The sequence below is a fragment of the Sorex araneus genome, chromosome X (genome assembly GCF_027595985.1).
Source record: "Sorex araneus isolate mSorAra2 chromosome X, mSorAra2.pri, whole genome shotgun sequence".
NCBI classification, from domain to species: Eukaryota; Metazoa; Chordata; class Mammalia; order Eulipotyphla; family Soricidae; genus Sorex; species Sorex araneus.
This window is the reverse complement of record NC_073313.1, coordinates 293,299,094-293,321,734: the sequence shown is the minus strand read 5'-3', so window position 1 is coordinate 293,321,734 and position 22,641 is coordinate 293,299,094. Positions and strand designations below refer to the sequence as shown.

Genomic DNA, 22,641 nt, shown 5'->3' with positions numbered 1-22,641 from the left:
GACCCAGGTTCAATCTCTGGCATCCCCAATGGTCCCCTGAGCCCCGCCAGGAGAGATTCCTGAGTGCAGGCCCAAGAGTTAGGTTCTGGGGGTCAGAGAGCCCCCACTCCGTAAATTCCCCAGCTGGGGGAAAATGGCAGAGAGAAAAGAGAGAAGAGAAGAAGCCAAAGAGCTACAGTGAGTTGGGCACTTGCCTTGCACACAGTCTACCCTGGTTCAATCCCCTGCTTCCCATATGGTCCCCTGAGCACTGCTAGGAGTAATGTAATCCTTGAGCTGGGAGTAAGCCCTGAGCACCGCAGGTTGTGGCCCTGACAGAGACAGAGACAGAGACAGAGACAGACAGAGAGGCAGGCAGGCAGGTAGACAGGCAGGCGGGCAGACACAGACAGACAGATGCACAGAGACCCCAGAGGAAACGGCAGGACAGCCAGCCAAAGCTGGCACTCACCGCGCACACACGCGCCACGCGGGGGACCTTGATAACTTCGTCTGGGTCAAATCCTCGGAAATTCTCCGTAAAGAAGAAGTAGATTTCATCGTCGCCCTCTTCGTCCCCCCACTCGGAAGGGCTCAAGGCCTCGGCAGCCACGAACGCTGGCGCTGGGGAGACGGGAGGCGTCAGGTCCTCCAGGTCCGGCCAGGCGCCCTGCCCCCGCCCGCGGTGCCCCCAGCCCTCTGCCCACCGTTCAGCCAGGAGGACAGGATCTCCGTGCGCACCCAGTCCTCCGCGCGCCCTGCCGCCCGCACGATGATGGGCTCGGTCCCCAGGAAGTTCTTGACGGTGGCCACGTAGAGGGCGCCCCCTGCAGGGCGACAGGAGGAGTGGGCCGTCAGCGGGGAAGGCAACCGCGGGGGTTAACGCGGGGAACTGAGCATCTCCCAGGCAGCACCTGGCTTCAAATAAAGGCCGATCTGAGTGCTCCGGGGCAGAAAGGGGTGCGGAAGCTCATGCGCGGGAAGGAAGAAAAGAGGTCTCTTCCTTTGTTGGTTTCGTGTTGCTGTTGGAGGCCGCCCTAGCCAGCGTTTCAAGATGCTCCAGCGATAGGACAGCGGGCAAGATGCTGGCCCTGCAGCCCATCTGGTCCCCCCAGCACCGCCCGAGTGATTCCTGCGCACGGAGCTAAGAGTTACCCCTGGCCACAGCCGGGTGTGGCCCCAAAATCAAATGTTCATTAGCCTGTGACTTCCCAGGAAGGGAACTTGCTCGTGGACCTTCTCAAGCTCATCTCGGAGTTGGGGGCAACAAACTGCATCATATCAGGGGTATTTGCTCCCTCTGAAACAACTCGCAGCTGTGGGGCACACGAGCCGTGCTTGGGGAGTTGGTCAAAACACTGATTACTGGGCGCACAATTCTGACCTCCCGGGAGGCTGGGAGGGACCCAACATGATGCTTTGCAAAGCACATGAGCTCCTCAGGTGTCTGAGGCCTGTTGATTTCGGGAGCTCCGGATGAGAATCAGTGGTCCACGGGATCCTCAAGGTTTCCTGGAATTGTCATAGCCAAATAGGGGAAGCAACAGTGGATCCGCTGTTCCCACAAGTAGGCACAGTGGAAGGAATGTAGAACCAGACCCTGGAGAAGCACACGGCCTCTCCGGGCACAGAGGGGTGCAGCAATGCCAAAGGCAAGAAGTCCTGCCCCTGTGAGTAGCATGGTCAGAGGGGTGACCGTGGACCGGAGAAAAATTCTTTAGAAGCTAGTACAAGGCCATAAACCCTCAGGAGGCATGTGACAGTACTCTGGAGAGAACAAAGCAGAGTGGCATTCATTCACTTCTGCTGTATCCAAGCTCTGGGCCCCAGGGACTGGAGCAATAGCACAGCAGGTAGGGTGTTTGCCTTGCACACAGCCGATCCAGGTTCAATCCCCAGCATTCCATACGGTCCCCCGAGCACTGCCAGGAGTAATTCCTGAGTGCAGAGCCAGGAGTAACCCCTGTGCATCGCCAGGTGTGAACCACCCCCCCAAAAAAAAATCCCTAAGCCCTGGGCCCCAGAACCACCATGGGAATCCAGATGAGAGCAAGCCACCAGGTGCTCACGGGAGTGCATGGCACACCGAGGACCCCACAGCATCTGTCTGGGAGAACAGCCCCTCGAGCGGGAGGTCTGAGCTGGGGAAGAAGAATGAGCAACTTGTCAGGTCTGGCAAGCAGGATAGTGGGATGCCATATTCAGAGTCAGGGGAACCGCCCTGGCTGGCACTTCTGCAGGGCACAGGGGCTGCTGAGGTGGGTGAAGGTGTCAAAAGAAGCACCTGCTAGATCATGCTGGGGCATGGGGACTTGACCCTACAGGGAAGGAAACAGAGGTTTTCTTCAAGAATCCAGTGCCAATCAGGGCTTTTGTTTGTTTGTTCTGTTCTGGACCACACCCAGCAGTGCTCAGGATTTACTGTTGGCTCTGTGCCCAGCGATTATTACCAGAGGTATTCAAGTGATCAGAAGCAATCTGGGGATCAAACTGGGTTTGGCCACCTGGAAGGCAAATGCCTTAACCCCTGTACTACGCCTCCAAACCTCAATCAGTTTTGTTTTTAAGAAGAAATGCTAGTCAGAGACCCTTCACAGTCTAGGTAAGAGTCTACTCAAAGGCAGTGCCGAAAGGAACACAGAGCTAGGCTTAGGAGCCATTACAAAACAGAATCTACTGAGAGTGAGCTGTGAGTGAATACAGTCAAATAGTGTCTGCAAGGCTTGCAGCTTCTAAGATGAATGGTGCCCTGTGATCTCATAAACTGAGCAAGGAAATGGCAGGGAGGCCCAGAAGGAGGTGGCTGGACAGAAAATGAGTTCTGATGTTGGACACACCATGGCTGATGCACCCTTAGAACAACTGCTCAGAGATACTCGGAAGGCAATCCAGCAGAAGGGCCTGGCAACAGGACCAGTCGGGCAATATCATCGGGAAGTGATGACATGAACACAATAACCAGAGAGAAGTGGAATGTAAGAAGAAAGCCGCAGGGAAACTACCACTTACGGTCAGAAGCTACTGAAGGAAAGAGAAGATCAGATCAGAGAGGTTGGGGAAGAAAGAAAGGTTGGGGTGCCAGAGTTGGTTTATGGGGACCCCTGCAAGAACCAGAGGGGCTCAGGCCCACTGAAGGAAGCAGTGGAGAGGGGCCTCCTTGGGCAAACCACAACCACCTTGAGACAAATGATCAAGTAATGCTACATGTCTCGGTTGCTGAAAGATGAACACACCTGGAAGTCGCAACTGGGGTCTCGGGCATGTGAGGCATGTGCACTATCACTGAGTTACTGCCAGAGCCCCAACACTGTTTTAATGATGTTCTGTGCAGAACAACCCCCCAAATTATCATCAGGAGCCTTCTGAGGCCAGCAGCAGAGAAGAAGAAACCCCGCTGTGGGGTGAGGAGACTATTCTCTTACTTGTGGTAGTGAAAGAATCCAAGTACTTTGGAGCCAAGAAAACCTGGCTTTGAACTGTGGATGCTAATTCAGAGTATGAACCCGGACAGCTGAATAACAGGGGTGATGCCCTCTCACCTTGAGAGAGGCGCAGGTTAGATGAGCCTCGGGCAGAGCCTGGTGCATGACTGGTATTCAGACACATTCGCTGAGACCCCTTATGAACCAGCAAGAGGCTAAATGCTTGCTTTGTTGCCAGAAAAGGGTCAGAGTAGGGGAAAAAATGGCATCCTTTTATTCAAGAACACTTCCTGAAATACTCTGGGCAGTGGTCCCACAGGAAGCAGAGCTGCAAATGAGTCAATTCTCTATATTTAAAGAGATGAATAAAGTTGGCACAAAAGAGTCAGAATGAAATTTTTCCCTGAAAACATTGTGCACAAACCATCTAAGCAAAACCCTGGCAAAAGCCATGTCATGGACACCGAGGACAGTTAGGAGACAGCTACAGATATTTGGGAGCGTGACTTGGGAGGATGGCGGAGAAAGGCATGCAAGGAGTCAGCGGTAGACTAAGACATAGAATCACTAAACTTTCTGGGGGATTATGGGGAATCGGCAAGTCTGAAACCTGGAGCATACTTACTCAAAAGGGAATAGCAGAGGATCACTGACACTAAGAGGCAGCAGGAGGGAGGAAATCCTTACAGGAAGTAACAGATTTCCAAGTGTTCCAAGGACACAAACACTTTCACACATGTGCATGAATGCACACACACGCACACAAAGGAAAAGAACCAACAACAGTCACAGTTGTGAACACAGAAATTCACAAGAAAATCTCCACAGGTCCTAGAGTATCCAGGACCACCTCAATTCCAACTATTAAGTGGCATTTTATATAACAAATCTCCCTATGTGTGCAGTGTTGACAAGAAATGATTGAAAGGGTCAAGTCAATAATGATTAAAATACACACTGGTGTTTAGCAATAGATGATATGCAGAAGAGAGCAATGCTCCCATGCTGAGCTCAGTGACAGAGCTAATCAGGAAAGAAGACTAGCTGAAACAGAACAGAAGGACTGATCCACACCAATGGGGGTGGGGCAGTGCCGGGATTGAGAGGGAGGAGCATTGGGGTCGTTGGGGGAGGCATGTGTGTATTCTGGTGATGGGTGTGCTGTAGGAATTGTATGCATGAGAAGCCATTATTAACAGTATTGTGATCCACAAGATCTCTATCAATATAAATGACAGCCGATAATCTAATCCTATTTTAAATATGCTTATACATGTCTGCATTATATATACATATCTGTGTGTGTGATTTAGAAAGGTAGTTGAAGGAGGAACATCTCTACAGCGCTAATGATGTCTACTTCTGGAATTACAGATATTCTTATTTTCTCCTTTGTTATTTTTTTTAATTTTCTGGATTTTTTTTTGTACTTAGCATCATTGAATTTTGTAACCCAAAAGTTTAAGATATTTTTATTTTAGAAATACAAAAAGTATATAGTGAAAGCTACAAAAGAGGAAGAATTATAGCCAGACTGTTCCAAGCTTACTTTATTTTCTTATCTATGGGTTGGGCCAGTTTACTACCTTTTTGTTTTTAACATCCTATTATTAGAATATAATTAGATAGTTGAAAATGCAGCAAAATGAAATTTTACTCTACCTGTTCCTCTTTTGACCCTAGAGGATTCCGATAGCTGTCTAGTGGAAACAAGTAGTGTATGAATACTAGGCTTGGGATAGGCACATCTGGACAGGAAAGAGGTGGGACTGACCAAATGCTGGCAGTAGCCAGTGCATCTGGAGTAAGTGCAGTGCTTTGGGGCAGATGCAGTAATCACAGACTCAGTGAAACAGAAAAATTATAAGAACAGGATAGGTTCCCAAAGCAAAAGGGTCAAAGTTGCCTCCTAATCTTGTCAAATGCCCCACCGAAGAAGAATGACTTCTGTCCCTAACTTGGGTACCTGGTTGAGTAATGGCACCATGATATCAGAAGAGCTGTGTGAGGAGGTGAGGGAATATGATGAACCCAGTTAGGGACATGGCAATTCTGGGATCCTGAGAACATGCAAATACAGATGTCTGGAAGGTAGTTGGATATGGGGAAGGGAAGAGGAGAGGATGGGAAGGGGAGGGTAAGGGTGGGGGAGAGCAGGATCTTGGCTGGAAGTCCCAGGAATCACAACATTTATAGTATGAACAAAAGACAAAAATCCTACCAAAGAAATGGAGGAAGAACTTCCAGTGTTCTTAGTCTAATGTCATTGTCCAGTATTTGCATTTCTTCAGTTTTCAAATGTGCAATAAAAACTCTGAGATCAAATGCTCATTTGTTCTTTTCTAAATGCAACATGAAAAAGTCCTATTTGAAGATGAGACTTCTGAGAAACTTCTCCAAAAGTTAAGTCCCAACAAACCCTTGAAAGTTGTTCAGCCTCACTAACAGAAAAGAAAATCAAAACGTGCATTAAGTGAGGCTTTGGAGGTCACTGTGTTTATTCTCTGTGTAACTAGGGGTAGACAGTGATGCGATAAGGCTGGCCCGCTCTCACTGTTGATGGGACTAGCTGTAAAGCAACTTGACCAGATTGAAATGTTTACACATTCTGTTCCAACAGCTCTTGTTTTTTGACATACATACAATTACTTAGTTTCGATAAAGGAATTACATAAATGCTTATGTAAAAAGATTTCTTCTGAGCATTATTTATAAAAGTGTCAATGTTTGAAAATTTGAATGGTGGGACTCCTGGAGTAGCTCAGCAGTGGAACACATGCTTCATGTATATATGTAGCCCTGAGTTTGATATCTAGCACCAAATTTTTTTTTTTCTTTTTGGGTCACACCAGAGATGTACAGGGGTTACTCCTGGCTCTGCACTGAGGAATTACTCCTGGCGGTTCTAGCACCAAATTTAATAAAATCAAAGCAAAAATTAACTTGAATATATAAGTATATACAACTAATCCTATATGTATGATGAAAGAGTACATGATGACAAGACTCACATATTTTATAATTAAACATTTCTATGACAAGAAAATGTTCAGAGGGGCCAGAGTGATAGTACAGTGGGTAGGGTGTTTGCCTGGCATGCTGCCGACCCAGGATCAATCCCCAGCATCCCATATGGTCCCCCGAGCACCATCAGGAATGATTCCTGAGTGAAGAGCCAGATGTAACCCCTGAGCCTCACCGGGTACGACCCAAAAAGCAAGAAAAAAAGAAAATGTTTAGAATACAATACTACATGAAACATCATGATTCTAATTTGTTATGAAGATATAACAGACATAGAAGAAAATATCCTAAAATAAAAACAGTGGTTCTCTAGTAATAATAAAATTTTAAATTATTTATAGATAATATAATTAAAACTTACTTCTTTATACATTTCTATATTTTCTACAATGCGCATTGTAATTTTTATAATTTAAATAATTCTGCTAAGCTGGGAATATGAGTCAGCAGTAGAGCACTTGCCTTACATGTGTAAGCCTGTAGATTTAATCCCCAGAATCACAAAAGTAAATTAGCGGGGCTGGAGCGATAGCACAGCAGGTAGAGCTTTTGCCTTGCACACGGCCAAGCCAGGTTCAATTCCCAGCATCCCATATGGTCCCCTGAGCACCTCCAGGAGCAATTCCTGAGTGCGGAGCCAAGAGTAACCCCTGTGCATCATTGAGTCTGACCCAAAAAGCAATAAATAAATAAATTAGCATTTCGCTATCATATTCTAATAATAGCTACATCACTAAAAACATCTGTATTTCTAATATCTCTATTAACTTAAGTATATTCTTATAAATCCTAACTGGAACTTTGTCCTAGATCTTACATATGGTTGCAACTATTTTCAATAGTTCTGTGTCCAAAACTAGGACAATAGAACATAAATCAGCACTTACAGTGCCAAAGTGAATGCTGGCACTTAAATGGAGAACAAAATCGAATGAGAGCTGTATAGAGTAAGAACTTCAGAGAAAATGTTTAAATGTTGATGTCAATTGGGATTTGAATCTGAGACAGAAGAGAACATGTTAGAAAATGAATTCTGGTCATTTTCATAAATTATCAGAAAGGCAATTCTGAACTCATTGCGTGTGTGTGAGGGAGAGAGAGAGAGAGAGAGAGAGAGAGAGAGAGAGAGAGAAAGAGAGAGGAAGAGAGAGAAGGGGGAAGAGAGAAAGGAAGCTTTTTTCAAATTTTCTTCTCCACACTTGTAAAATTTGTATTCTTAAACTACACACTGAAGTGAATCCACTTGCCAACTCAAATACAAATCACCCACAGAAGGTTGAACAAAGGTCAAACATACTTAAAGAGAACTGCCAGGAACAAAGAAGTCGTGTTAACTCCTCACCTTAGATAACAGCAGTTGAGACGTCATTGTCGAATCACGTAATATGCATAACTGCCAAAACTGAGAGATCTTTCTTAATGATCCCAATGACTGGCTCTGAGTTTTGCCAAAGATGCTTGACAAGAAGTCAAAAAGAACTGGGCGAAGAGAAATAGTACAGTGGGGAGGGTGCTTGTCTTGCATTCAGTCAAGCCAGGTTCAATCCCTGGCACCACAGGTGATCTCCCACACCCACACAGGAGTGATCCTTGAGCACAGAGCCAGAACTAAGCCCTGAACACTGACAGGTGTAGCCCCAAAACAAGAAAAAACAAAATTAAACCGTAGACTATACTGTTCTTATTCTAATCCCTGTGACTGCCTATAGATGAGACTGCACCAATTTCAACTGTAGATGAGTGATTAAAAATATCAGCCCAAATATTGTTTATTACTTTTCAGAAAAGTTAAGTCGCTATATGATGAAGAGTGGTTTGTTTTTAATAAACTTTGAGACTTTTCCTATAAGAAAAGATAGCATTGTTAGAACTTGTATCCCAATTTTTTTGATAAAATGTTAATCAAGGTATAGGCAAAAATTAATTTTATAGGGGCCAGAGAGATAGTTCAGTGGGTAAAGTACTTGCCTTGCCTGTGGCTGACTAGGGTTCAAACCTAGCAACACATTTGGTCCCACCAGCCCCACCAGGAGTAATCTCTGAGCACAGAACCAGTAGTCAGCTCTAAGCACAGCCTCCCACAACAAGAAAAAATATTTTTTTTGTAGGGCCAGCAAGATATAACAGCAGATAAGGCACTTGTCTGGTATGCATCCAACTCAGTTCGAATCCCCAACATCACATTTGGTCCCCTGAGCACTGTCATGGATAATAGCCCTTGAACACCGCTGTGTGGTCCAACCTTCCCCAGAGTAAGTACCTTCACTTGTGGTAAAGAAATTTAAAGAAACAAGATGTCATTTTTAACCTTTGCTAATTAGCAAAGATTTTGTGCATCTGGGGGCCTCACCTAGTCAGGCTCAGGGCACCAAGAAGTGAGGGATCAGAAGAAACCTCCCACATGCAAAGCATGCATTGAGCTATCTCCTTGGCCCTAGCAAAGCTTTTTCTAATAATATATTCCAGTGAAATTTGTATGAGAATAAAAATACTCTCATTTACCACAGATTTAGGGTGTAAATTGGTGCACCTTTTCTAAAAAGTCTATTAGCAACAAATAATGAGCCCTAAGATGTTCACACCCTTATGTTCAGTAATTCACTTCAAGGAATCGTGAGGAGAGAATCTAAAGACAAAACTGTATTACCAAAATGTTCATTACGGGGCCAGAGAGATAGTACAGTAGGCATGGTTGGTCCTTGCCTTGCAAGCGGCATACCCAGCTTCAATCCCCCACACCACTTATGCGTCCCCAAGCCCCACCAGGAGGGATCCCTGAAATGCAGAGCCAGAAGTAAGCCCTAAGCAGTCAAGTGTGGCCAAAAAAAGAAATTTTAAAAGTTTTTTAAAATGTTAATTATGGTATCATAAATAATAGCAAAAACTTTAAATAAACTGAGAAATAAAATTAATTTATAAAATGATTGAAATTGTTTGATTAAATTATTACAACCTCATGTGTGAACAGCAGAACAACTTGAAATTTTTTATAAAGATCATTTTAATATTAATATAGCTAGCTAGAAATGACTGTGATATACTTACGTGCCAGTCAAAATTACATTCAAGTAGCATAATTGAAAGTTTTTACACAATGCTTACATATTCAAAACATTTCTATTAACCTGCCTCTTTCACTTTTTATTCGTTCGTTTCTTTTTAACCTTCATGAGGAAGTAGCTGGTTTCTCACTGAATCTGAAGGGTATCTGTGGGCTTGGAAGTCTGAGGTAAACTCCAGTCTACATGATATACCAACAATTCACTTTGTGGTCACCAAAGTATTAGACAGTCATTCTTCAGGAAAGGTTTAGGCATAACCTGTGACAGAACCATTCCACACTTGAGCATCTGTACATTATTAGCTCAAATGAAGAAATTAATAGCCATAAATGATTCCTCTGAGCAACAAAGGACTAGCCAGCAAAATACACTAGCATATATGAATGTATAAATATATGTATATATATATATGTAAACGCACATATACACTTTAAAAGACCAGAAGGAAATGTACTCAAATTTATCAGCAATGGTTTTCTGAGTAAGATGACTTCAGAGGTGTGCTATTATGGTAGTTACTAAACACACATGGCCATTGTATTTAAATAAAAAGAAAATCAAATTTTAAATTCCTTCCTTCAATCACACTAATCACATTTCAAGGCATTAAGAGCCTCGTGAAGCTAATAGCTACCACATTGGAGAGGACAGATCTAGAACATTTCCAGGGTCACATCAAGTTCTTTTGAGCAGTGCTGTTCTACAAGATTTCTTATATTCTTCTTAATACTTATTTCAACTTTATTACAATATGCACTGTAGTAGATTCCTCTTATAAACAGGAATAGAAAAACACAATAGGGGAAGAAAACGAGGTTAACAGAGGAAAAATTCACACTAGAGGTGCAGAGGTCACATTCTCTAAAGATAAGCTGGGGAAATACATTCTGTGGGAGTGGGAAGCAGGAGGTCACAGGCACTCAGGGAAGAACAGAAACAGCTAGAGAGAGACATGGGAATAATAGACATTCCAAGGAGAGGAAAGAAAGAACACAGAAATCCCAATAGCAGGAGAGGAAGGAGGCAGTTACAGCGAGAAGTCACAAATTCTTGTCTCTCCCCACTCACCAGCCATTACAGCTGCTGACCGCTGAGCTGGCTCAAAAGGACATTTCCCCCGGCCACTCTCAAGTCTTTCAACCTGCTGGAAACTGGACACATCCTACAGACCAGAAGGGGGCAATTGGTTTAGGGATCATGAGGAGGTTCATGGTGAGAATTACAAAGATCGTCAGATGAAGGAGAAGCCCCGAATCCCATTCACTTCCCATCCCCTGCTGCCATCCCCCTATGCCCAGTCTGCTCTCCCTGTTCCCCTGCCCTTTCCTGCATTTCCAATGTCTGTGTTTCCTATTTTTATCAGTTTATTTCTCTTTCCTCAATTCCCTCATATCTATAACCTATATGCCCTAATGGAGGAACACCAAGGATGGGTCTAGAAAACACCAAGAGACTAATAAGCAGATCTTTTCCCTAAAATGCTGCTGGAAGGTGGAGTTTGTGACTGTCTGGAGTGCATGCTACAGGACAAGATCCAGGACAGAATGCAGTCCAGTCCTCCAGTTTGGGCTCCTTAGGGAGAGAAGAGAGAATTGTGGACGGATATAAGACCATCTAAAGCCCATGGTCGACAGGGAAAAAGAGGCCATCTTTTCACAACTTTCTCCCAGGGTCAAGATGAAAGATAAAAGCAGAGTCAAGGACAAATAAGACAGAGGAAGAGAAATTGCATATGCAATGAAGAATGGCCTGGAGTTCAGGTCAGAATCTGAGGACTTGGTAAGCAAGTGCCTTCTTCAATCAGGGATTCCAGAGGAACTGTCCTTGGGGCTACGGTGGATGCAAATAATGCAAGGATTGCAGGACCACCCAGAATTTACCTTAGTTGGGCATCCTGTAGTGAGCAGGGTCCAAATGACACTTAGAAATGGTGATTATGGATGACTGGGAATTGACTGTAGGGGAAAAGACTGTAGCTGGTTGAGAATCAATGTTATTTTATGGAAATACCAGGAGTGCTATCACAACTAGAGTGGACATGGAGGGTTGAGAAGATTGCTTTGCTTTGATGACAGAATAGCAATACACACACAACTCTGTGTGTGTGTATATACATATGTAAATTTGCATACATATATATTCCCTGAACAAAGGCATATCACTAGTCCATTCTAACATACTTGTCACAGTTGACAAAGTTTTATTTTACAGAGATCATTGAAAAGGTTTTTAAATAATATATGAGGTGAGGCCTCCCAAAAGCAAAGAGTCATCTGGAATGGAGGACCCTGCCAGGGCACCAAGAACCTGTGCTGGATAGTAGTGGACATCCTAGCCTGAGAAGAAAGGTGACAGTTGAGTAAGAGATGACCAAGAATTCTGACAGTTTGGAGATGGAGTTAACACATACTATCGTGGCCTACACTATCCCTCTCACCTAAACTATGGCAATACTTCCCTTTTCCACACTGCTTTTGCCTTGTCCCAGTTTACTCTACAGATCAGCCCAGAGTCATATTCCTAAACTATCAATCAATAACTGAGTATTTTACCATGAGAATGACAAAATGGGTCATGGCCTGCTAGAGTTAAAAGCTCTTTAGCTCATCATTTTCTAATATATTTCATTAAAAACTCTTTCTCCTAATCAAAACTGGATTGCTTATTATTTCTACAGAATAATTTGTTTTTCCATCTCTATGCTGAAACTAGCCCCGTACATTTAACCAAGAACTAAAAGAATGAACTTTTTCCCAGTCCTTATTCTTTTTAAAATGGGGGGGGCTGGAGAGATAGCACAGCAAGTAGGGCGTTTGCCTTGCACCCGGCCGACCCGGGTTCAATTCCCAGCATCCCATATGGTCCCCTGAGCACCGCCTGGGGTAATTCCTGAGTGCAGAGCCAGGAGTGGCCCCTGTGCATTGCCAGGTGTGACCCAAAAAAGCAAATAAATAAATAAAAATAAAATTGGGGGGAAGCAGGGTAATGAAGAGTGCTGGAGATGGAATCCAGGGTCTCTACCACTGAGTCATATCCTCCCAAGGAATTCTCAAGGGGTATGGAGGCCACTCATAACAAATATTTGACCAATGGGGTTTATCATCAAGGTCTGTCATTACTAGACCACCTTGGTCAGAGAAGGACTTGGAGAGCCCTCAGGGCTATACCCAGCAGTGCTTCAGGAGCATGTGGCATCCAAGGTATGCGCTTCAGTCCTTTTAAGCTATCTCTCCAGTAATCTCCTTTCTCTTTAATCTTTATACATCATTTGATTCTTTTGACTCACTCCTCTCCTTAAAATATTCGATTTCTTTCTTTTTTTTTTTTTTGCTTTTTGGATCACACCCAGCAATGCACAGGGGTTACTCCTGGCTTTTCACTCAGGAATTACTCCTGGCGGTGCTTGGGGGACCATATGGGATGCCGGGGATCGAACCCAGGTCGGCCGCGTGCAAGGCAAACGCCCTACCAGCTGTGCTATCGCTCTGGCCCCAAAATATTCTATTTCTTAACTCATGTAATGTTGTCTTTTTGGTGTCCCTTCTCTGATATAAACATCTGTCTCTTCTCTAACTCCTTTGATTGTTCTTCTTACTGGCCTGTATATACTAATCATTTACCTTTAATCTATTTCACATGTACTCCAAAGATCTCATTTATTCTTATGTTCTCATCCAACCCACATAAATCATTTAATAGCCTTTATGCAAATGGGCTTCCTATCAACTAGATAGGCTATCTAGGTCACCATATGGCCAAGCAGGTATTTAATTAGAATCCAAAAGGGGCAAGAAATGTTCCGCTATTTTATCTTAAATGTTGAGAACCTTCACTCCCATTATTGTGTCAGCAAAGACTGAATATCAGTTATAGTGAAACAAGTTACCGTCACTTGAATCCAGAGATAGGTAGAAAGATTATCATGGAGCTATAGAGTTAGAAATATGTCCATTGGTCTTGACCAGGAAGGATACAATCTATATAAATATCCATTTCTATATGGTTCTGGGAAAATATATATGGTACCTGTTACATCAAATCAGTCAAAGATAACAAGAAATTAAAACCAGATAAGGTTTTCTATGCTACAGTCTGGAATAGAGAACAGGTTTAAGAAGCAGAATCAGACAAACCTGGATTTGACTCTTGGCTCACTCAGCTAGCTATATAATTTTAGACATGATATTTATCTTTTCTAAACTTGTTTCTGAGCCTATAAATGAAGTAAATAATATCTACATATCATGATGTGGTGATAAGAATGAAGATCAATTGTGACTGCGAAGTACCTACATCAACCAAAGATAATCAATACTCAACTGAAAGGCAAATCTTATTATTATTATAAATCCAACATTTTTCTCATTAACTACAGGAGTTCCTTCAACAAACTAAAATATTCCCCTCCAATAATCAAGATGTTGCCATTGAAGGGTAACACTTCAGATTTGGAGGTGGGAGGTCCAAATACTTTAACTTTCTGTGGTAAGAACCTGAACATTTCTGATCAATGCTGGTTAAGTTACTAGAAACCTCTCAGATAGTAGCCCTGCATGGTTTCAAAGCCATAAGAGTAGGATATGAGAAGGTTAGCACTAAGTATAAGGCAAGAAATGACACAAGCCAACTTTGTTGCAGGACAAGAACAGGATAAAGGTAGAAAAAAGCATTCAGAGAGTCTGGAAAGCAGGCTGAGAATGTAATCTAAAAGATTAAAATAGTCTATCTTTGTATGTCAAAGCCTAACACTCTCCCACGAACAGGGCTTCACAAAAAAAGAGCCCTTTACTAATGAACCCACTAAATAGGAGGAGTCAGAAAAGAGCTAAACAATCATAGAACTGCAGGACAACCCTCAATTTCACTCTTGCAGTTGATGCTCCTCATGGATAGGGGACCAAACCACACCAATTCCATAGGTATTTTCAGGACATTTTCTCCATACGTACTTATCTAACAACCACTAGGTGCCATCTCATAGTGCAAAGAAGACTAGAAGACTCTGGGAGATTAACCTGGAGCAAATGTTTTGTCTATAAGCTACAGTTCTGGTGTTCATACCATGGGGAAGAAAAAGAAGGAGAAAGAGGAGGAGGAGGAACAGGAGGAGGAGAAGGGAAGGAGGAGCATGAGGAGGGGTAGGAGGAGGAGCAGGAGGAGAAGGAGGGGGAAATGGGGGAGGAGGAGGAGGAGGAGGAGGAGGAGGAGAAGAAGAAGAGGAGGAAGAGGAGGAGGAGGAGGAGAGGGGTGGAGGAGGAGGAGTGGGAAGGAGAGGAAGGAGCAGGAGGAGAAGGAGGAGGGAGAGGAGGAGGAGAAGGGGAAGAAGGAGGAGAAGAAGGGGAGTGGGGAAATGGAGAGGGAGTGGGGAGGAGGAGGAAGAAGAAAAGGGGAGGAGGAGGAGGGGAGTGGGGATGAGGAGAAAAAGAAGAGGAGGATGATGAGGGGGAGTGGGGAAGAGGTGGGGAGAAGGAGGAGAAGGGAGAGGAGGAAGAAGAGGAGGAGGAAGAGGGGAAGTGGGGAGAAGGAGGGGAGTGGGGGGAAGGAGGGGAGTGGGGAGGAGGAGGGGAGTGGGGAGGAGGTGGAGAGAAGGAGGAGAAAGGGAGGAGGAGGAGGGGAGTGGGGGGAGGTCGGGGGAAGGAGGAGGAGGAAGAAGAGGAGGAGGAAGGGGGAGTGGGGAGGAGGTGGAGAGAAGGAGGAGAAAGGGAGGAGGAGGAGGGGAGTGGGGGGAGGTGGGGGAAGGAGGAGGAGGAAGAAGAGGAGGAGGAAGGGGAGTGGGGAAGATGGGGGGGAAGGAGGAGGAGGGGAGGAGGAGGGGGGAGTGGGGAGGATGCGGGGGGAAGAAGGAGAAGGGGAGGCGGAGGGGGGAGTGGGGAGGAGAAGGAGAAGAAGAAGAAGAGGAAGAAGAAGAATGCAGCAATAGTAGTTGATCAACTACTCCTGGATCTTTGTGAGATCTACAGAGAAACTGGACCCTCTGCCTTATGTGATGGGACACAGAGACTCCTGATAGCATCCTGACCTGGAAAACCTCCCCAGGATGAGTGAACTATGAAGCCCAATAAGGGAGTTTGTCCCTGGCAATATGAACATAAGCCCAACTAACGCAAACCCAGAGAGACTAAGTGAGCAATCAGGCAAACACAAGTATAAAATTCTAAGCCAGAAATGTGGAGAGTGGAAATGAAAGGAATTCTGGACTAGCAGTATCTACAGCAAGAATAAGAGTGGAAAAGGGGATTCATAATGCCCTTCTACTGCAGTGAGACATAAAAGGAAATCACTGAACACTAAGGACATATGCAGCCTTCAACTCCTCCCAGAGTCTTGTCACAAACACAACCTACAAGATCAGCGACTAAACTTTAGGAACTGGCAGGAAAAGCTGATGGTTCAAAAACAATCAAAACTATTCCTAAGATGCTACCAGATCCATGAACTTTGCAGCCATGGCAAGCCTACATGTGACTGGGGTATTACATGTTCCAAGCTTGTGAAAGAAGCTATGTCTAGGGTTATAGCAGTAATGAACAGGACCTAGGACAAGACCTGAAGAAACCACGGTTGCTGGGATGTGCACTTCGAAAATAAGGTCCAAAAAATGGGACCAGCAGGAGCTACATAAGTAACATCAGAAGCCATGAGAGCAGAAGGTAACACTCCACAGAGAATAGGCTGGCAGAGGAAGTGGGAGAAGGCGGGGAGAGATGATTTTCACATATCATGGGAAGACCAAGCAGGAATAAGCTATGCTGACAAGAAAAAGAGCCCAGGCTCTCTAGACAATGCATGTATGCCAAGCAAGGGAAACATGAGTTACTCGTTAAGTCTCTCTGTATTTATCCACCTTCCAAGCCAACCAGCATCCTTCCCTTTCTTCAATGTCCTACCACATCCCTACTTTAACTCTGTACATCTTACTTTCTACAGCACCCCCCCATCTCTTTTATACCTTCCCAATGAGGCCTCTGCCCAATGCTTAACATGCACAAGGGTTGCCTGAAGCATGCCCCCCCCATCATGGTCACTCACAGAAGACCCTTCCCATCCAGCCACCCCTGTCACTCACAATAACCCCGCACTTCGGATCAAAGGCGAAGGTGCCACATGTGAGGAGGTGAGAGGCATTGGCAATGGCGAGAATCTGGATGAAATTGTGACATTCATCCTGGGGGTTAGAAATGGTTAGAGAGAATCAGAAGCAGCAGGTTACAAAGGAAGGAAGCAGTGTCGGGACAATTAGGTGCAGTTCTGGGAACAAAGTTGACAGGAGTTCTTGCCTGAGGCCATTGGGATAGGAGCACTGGGGGACAGAGCCAGGGCTAAACCCAAAACAATGAACGTAGGCCAGGGTCCAGATTAGTACCTACCTCCTTCTTGCCTTTCTTCCGGCAGTTCTGTCTGTGGGCATCAGGCACCTTCCAGTCAATCTGAGAAAAGAAGGAGTTACTGTTTTCCCCAGATTCTACCCCAAACTTCTCCCAAGTTCAGGTGCTGAGACAGTTCCATCAATCTGACACCCACTACCCTGTTAGTATTGTTTTCCAAACTGGAGATCTCTGCTCATTAATAAGTAAAGAAATCAATTGTGAAATCACAACCAGCATTATTTTTAATGAAACAATGTAACTATTACATAGAGAAGTAATATCACTTTGAGAAAGTTTTCTTTAAGGATGCGCTTTTCTTTGTTTTATGTGTGAGATTTTGGGAGTTTTTTTTTTTTGAGGGGAGGGGTTGGGGCCTTGGGGGTTGTATTTACTTGTTTGGTTTTTTGTTTGAGGGCCACAGCTGGCAGTGCTCAGGGCTTACTCTGTATACAGGAGTCACTCCTGACAGTGCTTGATGTGTAGTGTGTAGTGCCAGGGACCAAACTGCGTGCAAGGCAAATGTCTTAACCCCTGTACTACCTCTTTGGCTTCAGTACACACTTGGTTTTTTTTTATCTTACTTTGGGGGATTTTTGTTTTGTTTTGATTTTTGGTTTGGGGGTCACACTCAGCGGTGTTCATGGGCTATTCCTGGCTGTGCTCAGCAGTGACCCCTGACAGGGCTCAGGGATAACTAGATGTGGCACCAGGAACCTGAAGTGGGGTAACCCCTACTAGGACATACTCTGTATCAGCATACACTGATGGACCATATTTCTTTCTTAGGTGTGGTCAAAGCATAATGAATTCTAATGATTCCTTTGTCCACAACAATTTGAACCCTATTTATTGAGGCCTCCTCTCTATCCTATGGAGTCACCCTGGCCCTTCCATCCCCCTCAGTCGCAACACCAAAATGCTCTCCCCCTCATCAACACTCTGCTTAGTAAACCACCATTACATCTTAGTTTTTATGAACACCATCACCACCCACCCTAGCCACACTTCATAAAATCACAGATCTAGTTGCATGCTCTTGGGACCAAGGTCCTCCCCGCCTCTCAACTCTCACCCTGCGGGGTCGTGCCCCTGATAAGGGCAAAGATAAGGCGAAGATGGTGTCCCGGGCGCCGACATAAAGTGTGTGGGAAGCAGGATCCACAAGGAGAACAAAGTAATTGTATCTCTGGGGCACGGAGAACCGAGTGAGATAGGAGTCAGCCTCTGGCAGGAAAAGAAGTTGAGAGGGGAGAGTGATGTCAGCCATTGATTGCTTCATAGGATTGGATCCACAAAGTCATAGTGAAAGGGATCAATTCTGCTTTCTTCCAAGTTTTTGGGGGCAAGGGGCACAGTCTACAATGTTCCTGGGCTACTCCCAGATTAGCATCATGGGTCACTTCTGACCATGCACAGGGAGTCTATAATGACAGGGATCAAATCTGTGCCCTCGTCATGCAAATAATGAGCTTGGCCCTTAGGATTATCTTTACAATCCTTTTCCAAGGATTTGTCTAGCAGACTTCAGGAGAAAAAGCCTTTCAAGAACCTTGAAAGACCAAACCTCTAACTTCATCACAGTTAGATAACTGATGAGGTCAGAACACCCAGCACACAATTTAGTGAAGTATGCTTTTTCTATAAAAATAGAACATTATATTAAAATTATAGCATAGGGGCTGGAGCGATAGCACAGCGGGGAGGGCGTTTGCCTTGCACGCGGCTGACCCGGGTTCAAATCCCAGCATCCCATATGGTCCCCTGAGCACCGCCAGGAGTAATTCCTGAGTGCAGAGCCAGGAGTAACCCCTGTGCATCGCCGGGTGTGACCCAAAAAGCCAAAAAAAAAAATAAATAAAAATAAAATTAAAAAATAAAATTATAGCATAAATATTAAGTTTGTGATTTCTATTCATAGCAACTTAATACACAATTTGAAAATACCTATAGAAGGGACATGTGTGTCCTTTTCTATTTTTAATCACTATATAATAGAAACTTGACTAAGAATGGCATTGTTTTATTCCTTTCATTCCAGGGATAGAGCCGCCCCAGCAATACGCAGAGGCCATGGATCTTCTCCCTGAGACATTCCCCACCAGATCTAATGGTTCAGTGCTTGGACCCAACAATATGGTGATGTTCAGACCAGCAGTGCTTAGAGGTTACCAGTGATTGGGAGGACATGAGTGACAGGGATCAAACTTAGGGCCTCATACCTACAAGGCATCAACCCTTTGAGCTATTTGGTCAGATCCAAATGCTTCATTCCTTTCAACAACATATTAAGACACCATCTCTCACATATCCTTCTTGATCACTCCCTTTCCACTCAGAAAATCAGAGAGATTGGTAGACAAGAAGAGTAAACGTCTGGAAATGTATCAACCCGAATTTAAAGGTGACTCCTTTGCTCACCAGCAAAATGATCTTGAATAAGTTACTTGCCCTCTACAGATATCACTTATCGCATCTGTAAACTCCACCATGCAGAATTACTGGAAAAAAAGGAAATATTTCAAGGCTTGAACATGGAAGGAAGAGGAATATGGGAGGCCCTGACACATATAGCAGATTTCACAAATGACTCCTTTATTCTTTCCTCCATTTTAGTGTAACAGAAGTTTCATATCAGCATTCAGCACTAGTAGCAAGTAAGATAGCGTGAATGTTACCTTCTCCACTCTGGAGTTCCTATGCCTGCACTAATGTAACTCTGTTCTACCAGCTTTATCTGTTCAGTTCCTCTCCAATTGACAGAATGGCCACAGCCACGCATTCCTAGATGTGTTCATATGGAGTACCACCCACCCATCCTCCTACAAGCATACTCATGACTGTTACAGCCCTCCCACTCTCTCGTGCTTTGAATAAGCCCTGGCTCACCCAACCTCCACTACTAGCTCCAGTTCCATTTTACCTTGCCATCTAGACCTCTCTGGAGTCTAGGACAGCAACCCAACCTGCCAACCTCAACTCTGTTCTGTGGCTACTGCCCCAACACTAACGCCTTAGACTTTATGCTCAACCACAACTTGGTCTTCTGGATCCACAGCATCTCTTCACAATACTGGTCTAAAGATGAAATCTAAATTACTACTACCCAGTCACAGTTTTTGTCAACCAGCTGTACTCTTGGCCTCACCGATTCTATCGGTGCAAAGTACCCACTGGAATGAAACAAGGTCCTACCACCTTAGCGGAAGTTTTTAAAAGTGTGAATCATTCCAATGACCACTTTTTTCATTTTGCTTTAGTTTGGCAGGGGGGGAGGGGAGTAGCACACCAGGGAGTGCCCAGAGCTTACTCCTGGCAGTGCTGTCTCTCCAACCATCAACCAGGCCTCAACTCTTTGACCCATGGTTGACAGGTCAAAGGGTTAATGCTCCCTTTCACACCCGCATGACCCATCATGACCACAGTTAACTTCATGGCTTCCTCCTGGCCTCTTCTATATCTTTTAAAAGGACCATATTACCCTCTTCCCTTTTTTCCTTCTGAAGATTAAAACAAAAAATCATTTCAACAACATTTTAAACCAATGCATTGAATAGTTTCTCAACATTCAATGTGGGGGTTGAACAGGGGGAGGTTGGGGAACTTAGGGGGGTCACAGAGGGTGGTGAATGGGTGAATGAAATAAAGGGGAGCAAGAGTTGTCATCAGAGATGTAAAAGGACTGGGAAGTGATTTAAGAAAATTAAGGGAGTCCCTGAGCTGCCCGTGAGGCCCCCTTGCCCCTCAAAATGCATAGAGGTATGAACAGGGCAAAAGACTTGCAGAGCGCCGAGAGAAGGGTGGTGAGAGAATGAAGTGCTGCGCCCAGCATCAGAAGGAGGGGTTGAGTCGAATGAAAAGACAGGTGGGTTTGAAGCAGAACGGGCTGGTCAAATTGGCGTGGTGGACACAAGTGTGCGGGGGGGGGGGGGGGGGGGAGTAGAGGAATAGGTGGGAACTTCGAAATGAATGACTTGGGGCGGTCCCAGTGCCCTCCCAGGGCCTCGGTTCCAGATTCCGTCAGATGACACGGGGCTTCCCTCTCCCACGGTTCTGAGCACACGGAGCCGCGGGAACCACCTGGGCGCGGCAAGGGGGGCGAGCCGGACCTGGGGGGTGCGGTGGAGCAGCCCCCTGCAGCCCGCTGAGATCTGGGGTCGTGGGCGGTTCGGGATGCGGCGCAGTCGCTGAGGGGCCGCGAAAGGCAAATGGGTGTGGGCACTGCGGGAGGGACCTGATCGCGCTGGGAAGGGATGGGGCGAGGATGCCCGCGCCTTACCCGAGATAGAGAGCGAGATCCTGGGCACCGAGCCCGGGACGCGGCCGGACACCGGGCCGCTCAGCACCGCCAGCAGCAGCAGCGGGAAGGGCAACACTGGAGGCGGCCCAGGACCCGGGCGTGGCCGCTCGGCAGAAGTCCTCATCGCTGGCTCGGCCTGGCCGCGGGGTGGGGCTCGTCCAGTCGCCTCAGCTCTGGGGCACGACGCCGTGGGCATCGCTCCTTCTCGGATCTCTTCGGACAGGTTCGGCCTGCAGCGGTCGAGCCCAGGGCAACCTGGCTCCACCCGGGATTGAGAAGAGACCAATGACTGAGCTGATTTTCCTCCTCCAGCCAATCGGTGTGGAGTGGAGGCGGAGCTAATGGAAGAGAGGCCCAACCCAGTTAAAGGCGGGGCTAGACAGGTTATAGGAGGGATGGAGGGAGGGAGTCAATCCAGGATCTTCAGGAGGTGCCCCTAATGCCAGTGTTTATACTAACAGAGAATATATGCAGGGAAATGATTCTCAGAGTGATTATTTTCACAAGTATTTAATAAAGGTTCTCTATGTGCCAGGCATAACTCAAAATAAACAAAAAATTAGTAGTATACACAAAGGTATGGTGCATGTCTTTGGGGAGCTCAGTGTAATAAGGTAAAGGTGTAAACAAATAACTGCAAACAGATAATGATATTATGAAGTCATTCCTTTTCTTAAGTGGTACTATTATGGTAGTCCTTGTGAAACACAAGACTGAAAATATGTCTTTCCACAATGTGTGTTATATTAGAATACCATTACTAACCACAGTGCTCACAGCCCACAAGATATATGGGCACTACTAATAATAGCTGAACATTTAACAAGCATCAGATTCGTGTGTGCGTGCATACACACACACACACACACACACACACACACACAGAGCTAGCCCTAGTAGCTGGTCAAGGGGTCAAAGACCAGGAGGTGGACTGAGTCCTCAGAGTCAGGAGTCAGAGAGGGGTGGGAAGAGAAGTCTGGTGTTTCAGCATCCTTAGGTATAGAGCCCTGAGCATCTAAAGATGTTCTCTCACTCTCAGAGCTGGCTGCTCTGATATGGATTGCTAAGAGGGTAATGGTCACGGTGGCTTACAGCAAAAGATGGTTTTGTGTCAATTGTCTTTCTTGGAGCTTCACCATTCATGCCCTTGTTGACATCAAATTTAGGTTCAAAACAGTTCAAGGATCCAGCGAGATGGCTTGAAGGGCTAGAACACATGTTTTTCAAGCAGGAGGCTAATTTCAAGCTCAGAAACAACATGGTCTCCTAAACTCTTGACCCAAAGAGTCAAAGATTCAAATAAATGGCAGGGTGGAACATAGTTACATCCAGGTTATTTTTAAGTACTGAGAGTAAGTTCAGGTATCTTATTAATGCTTATTAATGCAGTCTTTTTGTTTTTATATTCACTAGAATCATGCAGAAATGACATTTGCAATGAGTTCTCCATATTTCCTCCACTAGATTGTTCCACAAAGTCGGCACAAGAA

The 22,641-nt window shown here is 45.2% G+C and overlaps 1 protein-coding gene across 2 annotated transcripts in view; it reads right to left on the bottom strand.

The window, feature by feature from the left end:
- Positions 1-21,406, bottom strand: part of SEMA4F (ssemaphorin 4F) — a 31,617-nt gene extending 10,211 nt beyond the window's left edge. The window contains exons 1-7 of one of the 2 annotated variants that reach the window (XM_004612003.2): positions 21,131-21,406; positions 17,927-18,078; positions 16,855-16,914; positions 16,554-16,652; positions 10,556-10,649; positions 687-806; positions 452-603 (exon numbers count right to left, since the gene is read on the bottom strand). In XM_004612003.2, the coding sequence (XP_004612060.2) occupies positions 452-603; positions 687-806; positions 10,556-10,649; positions 16,554-16,652; positions 16,855-16,914; positions 17,927-18,078; positions 21,131-21,347 (894 nt within the window). In that variant the 5' untranslated portion in view covers positions 21,348-21,406. The remainder of the gene's footprint in view (positions 1-451; positions 604-686; positions 807-10,555; positions 10,650-16,553; positions 16,653-16,854; positions 16,915-17,926; positions 18,079-21,130) is intronic. The other variant, XM_055122606.1, reaches the window with a different exon arrangement.
- Positions 21,407-22,641: the final 1,235 nt, after the last annotated feature.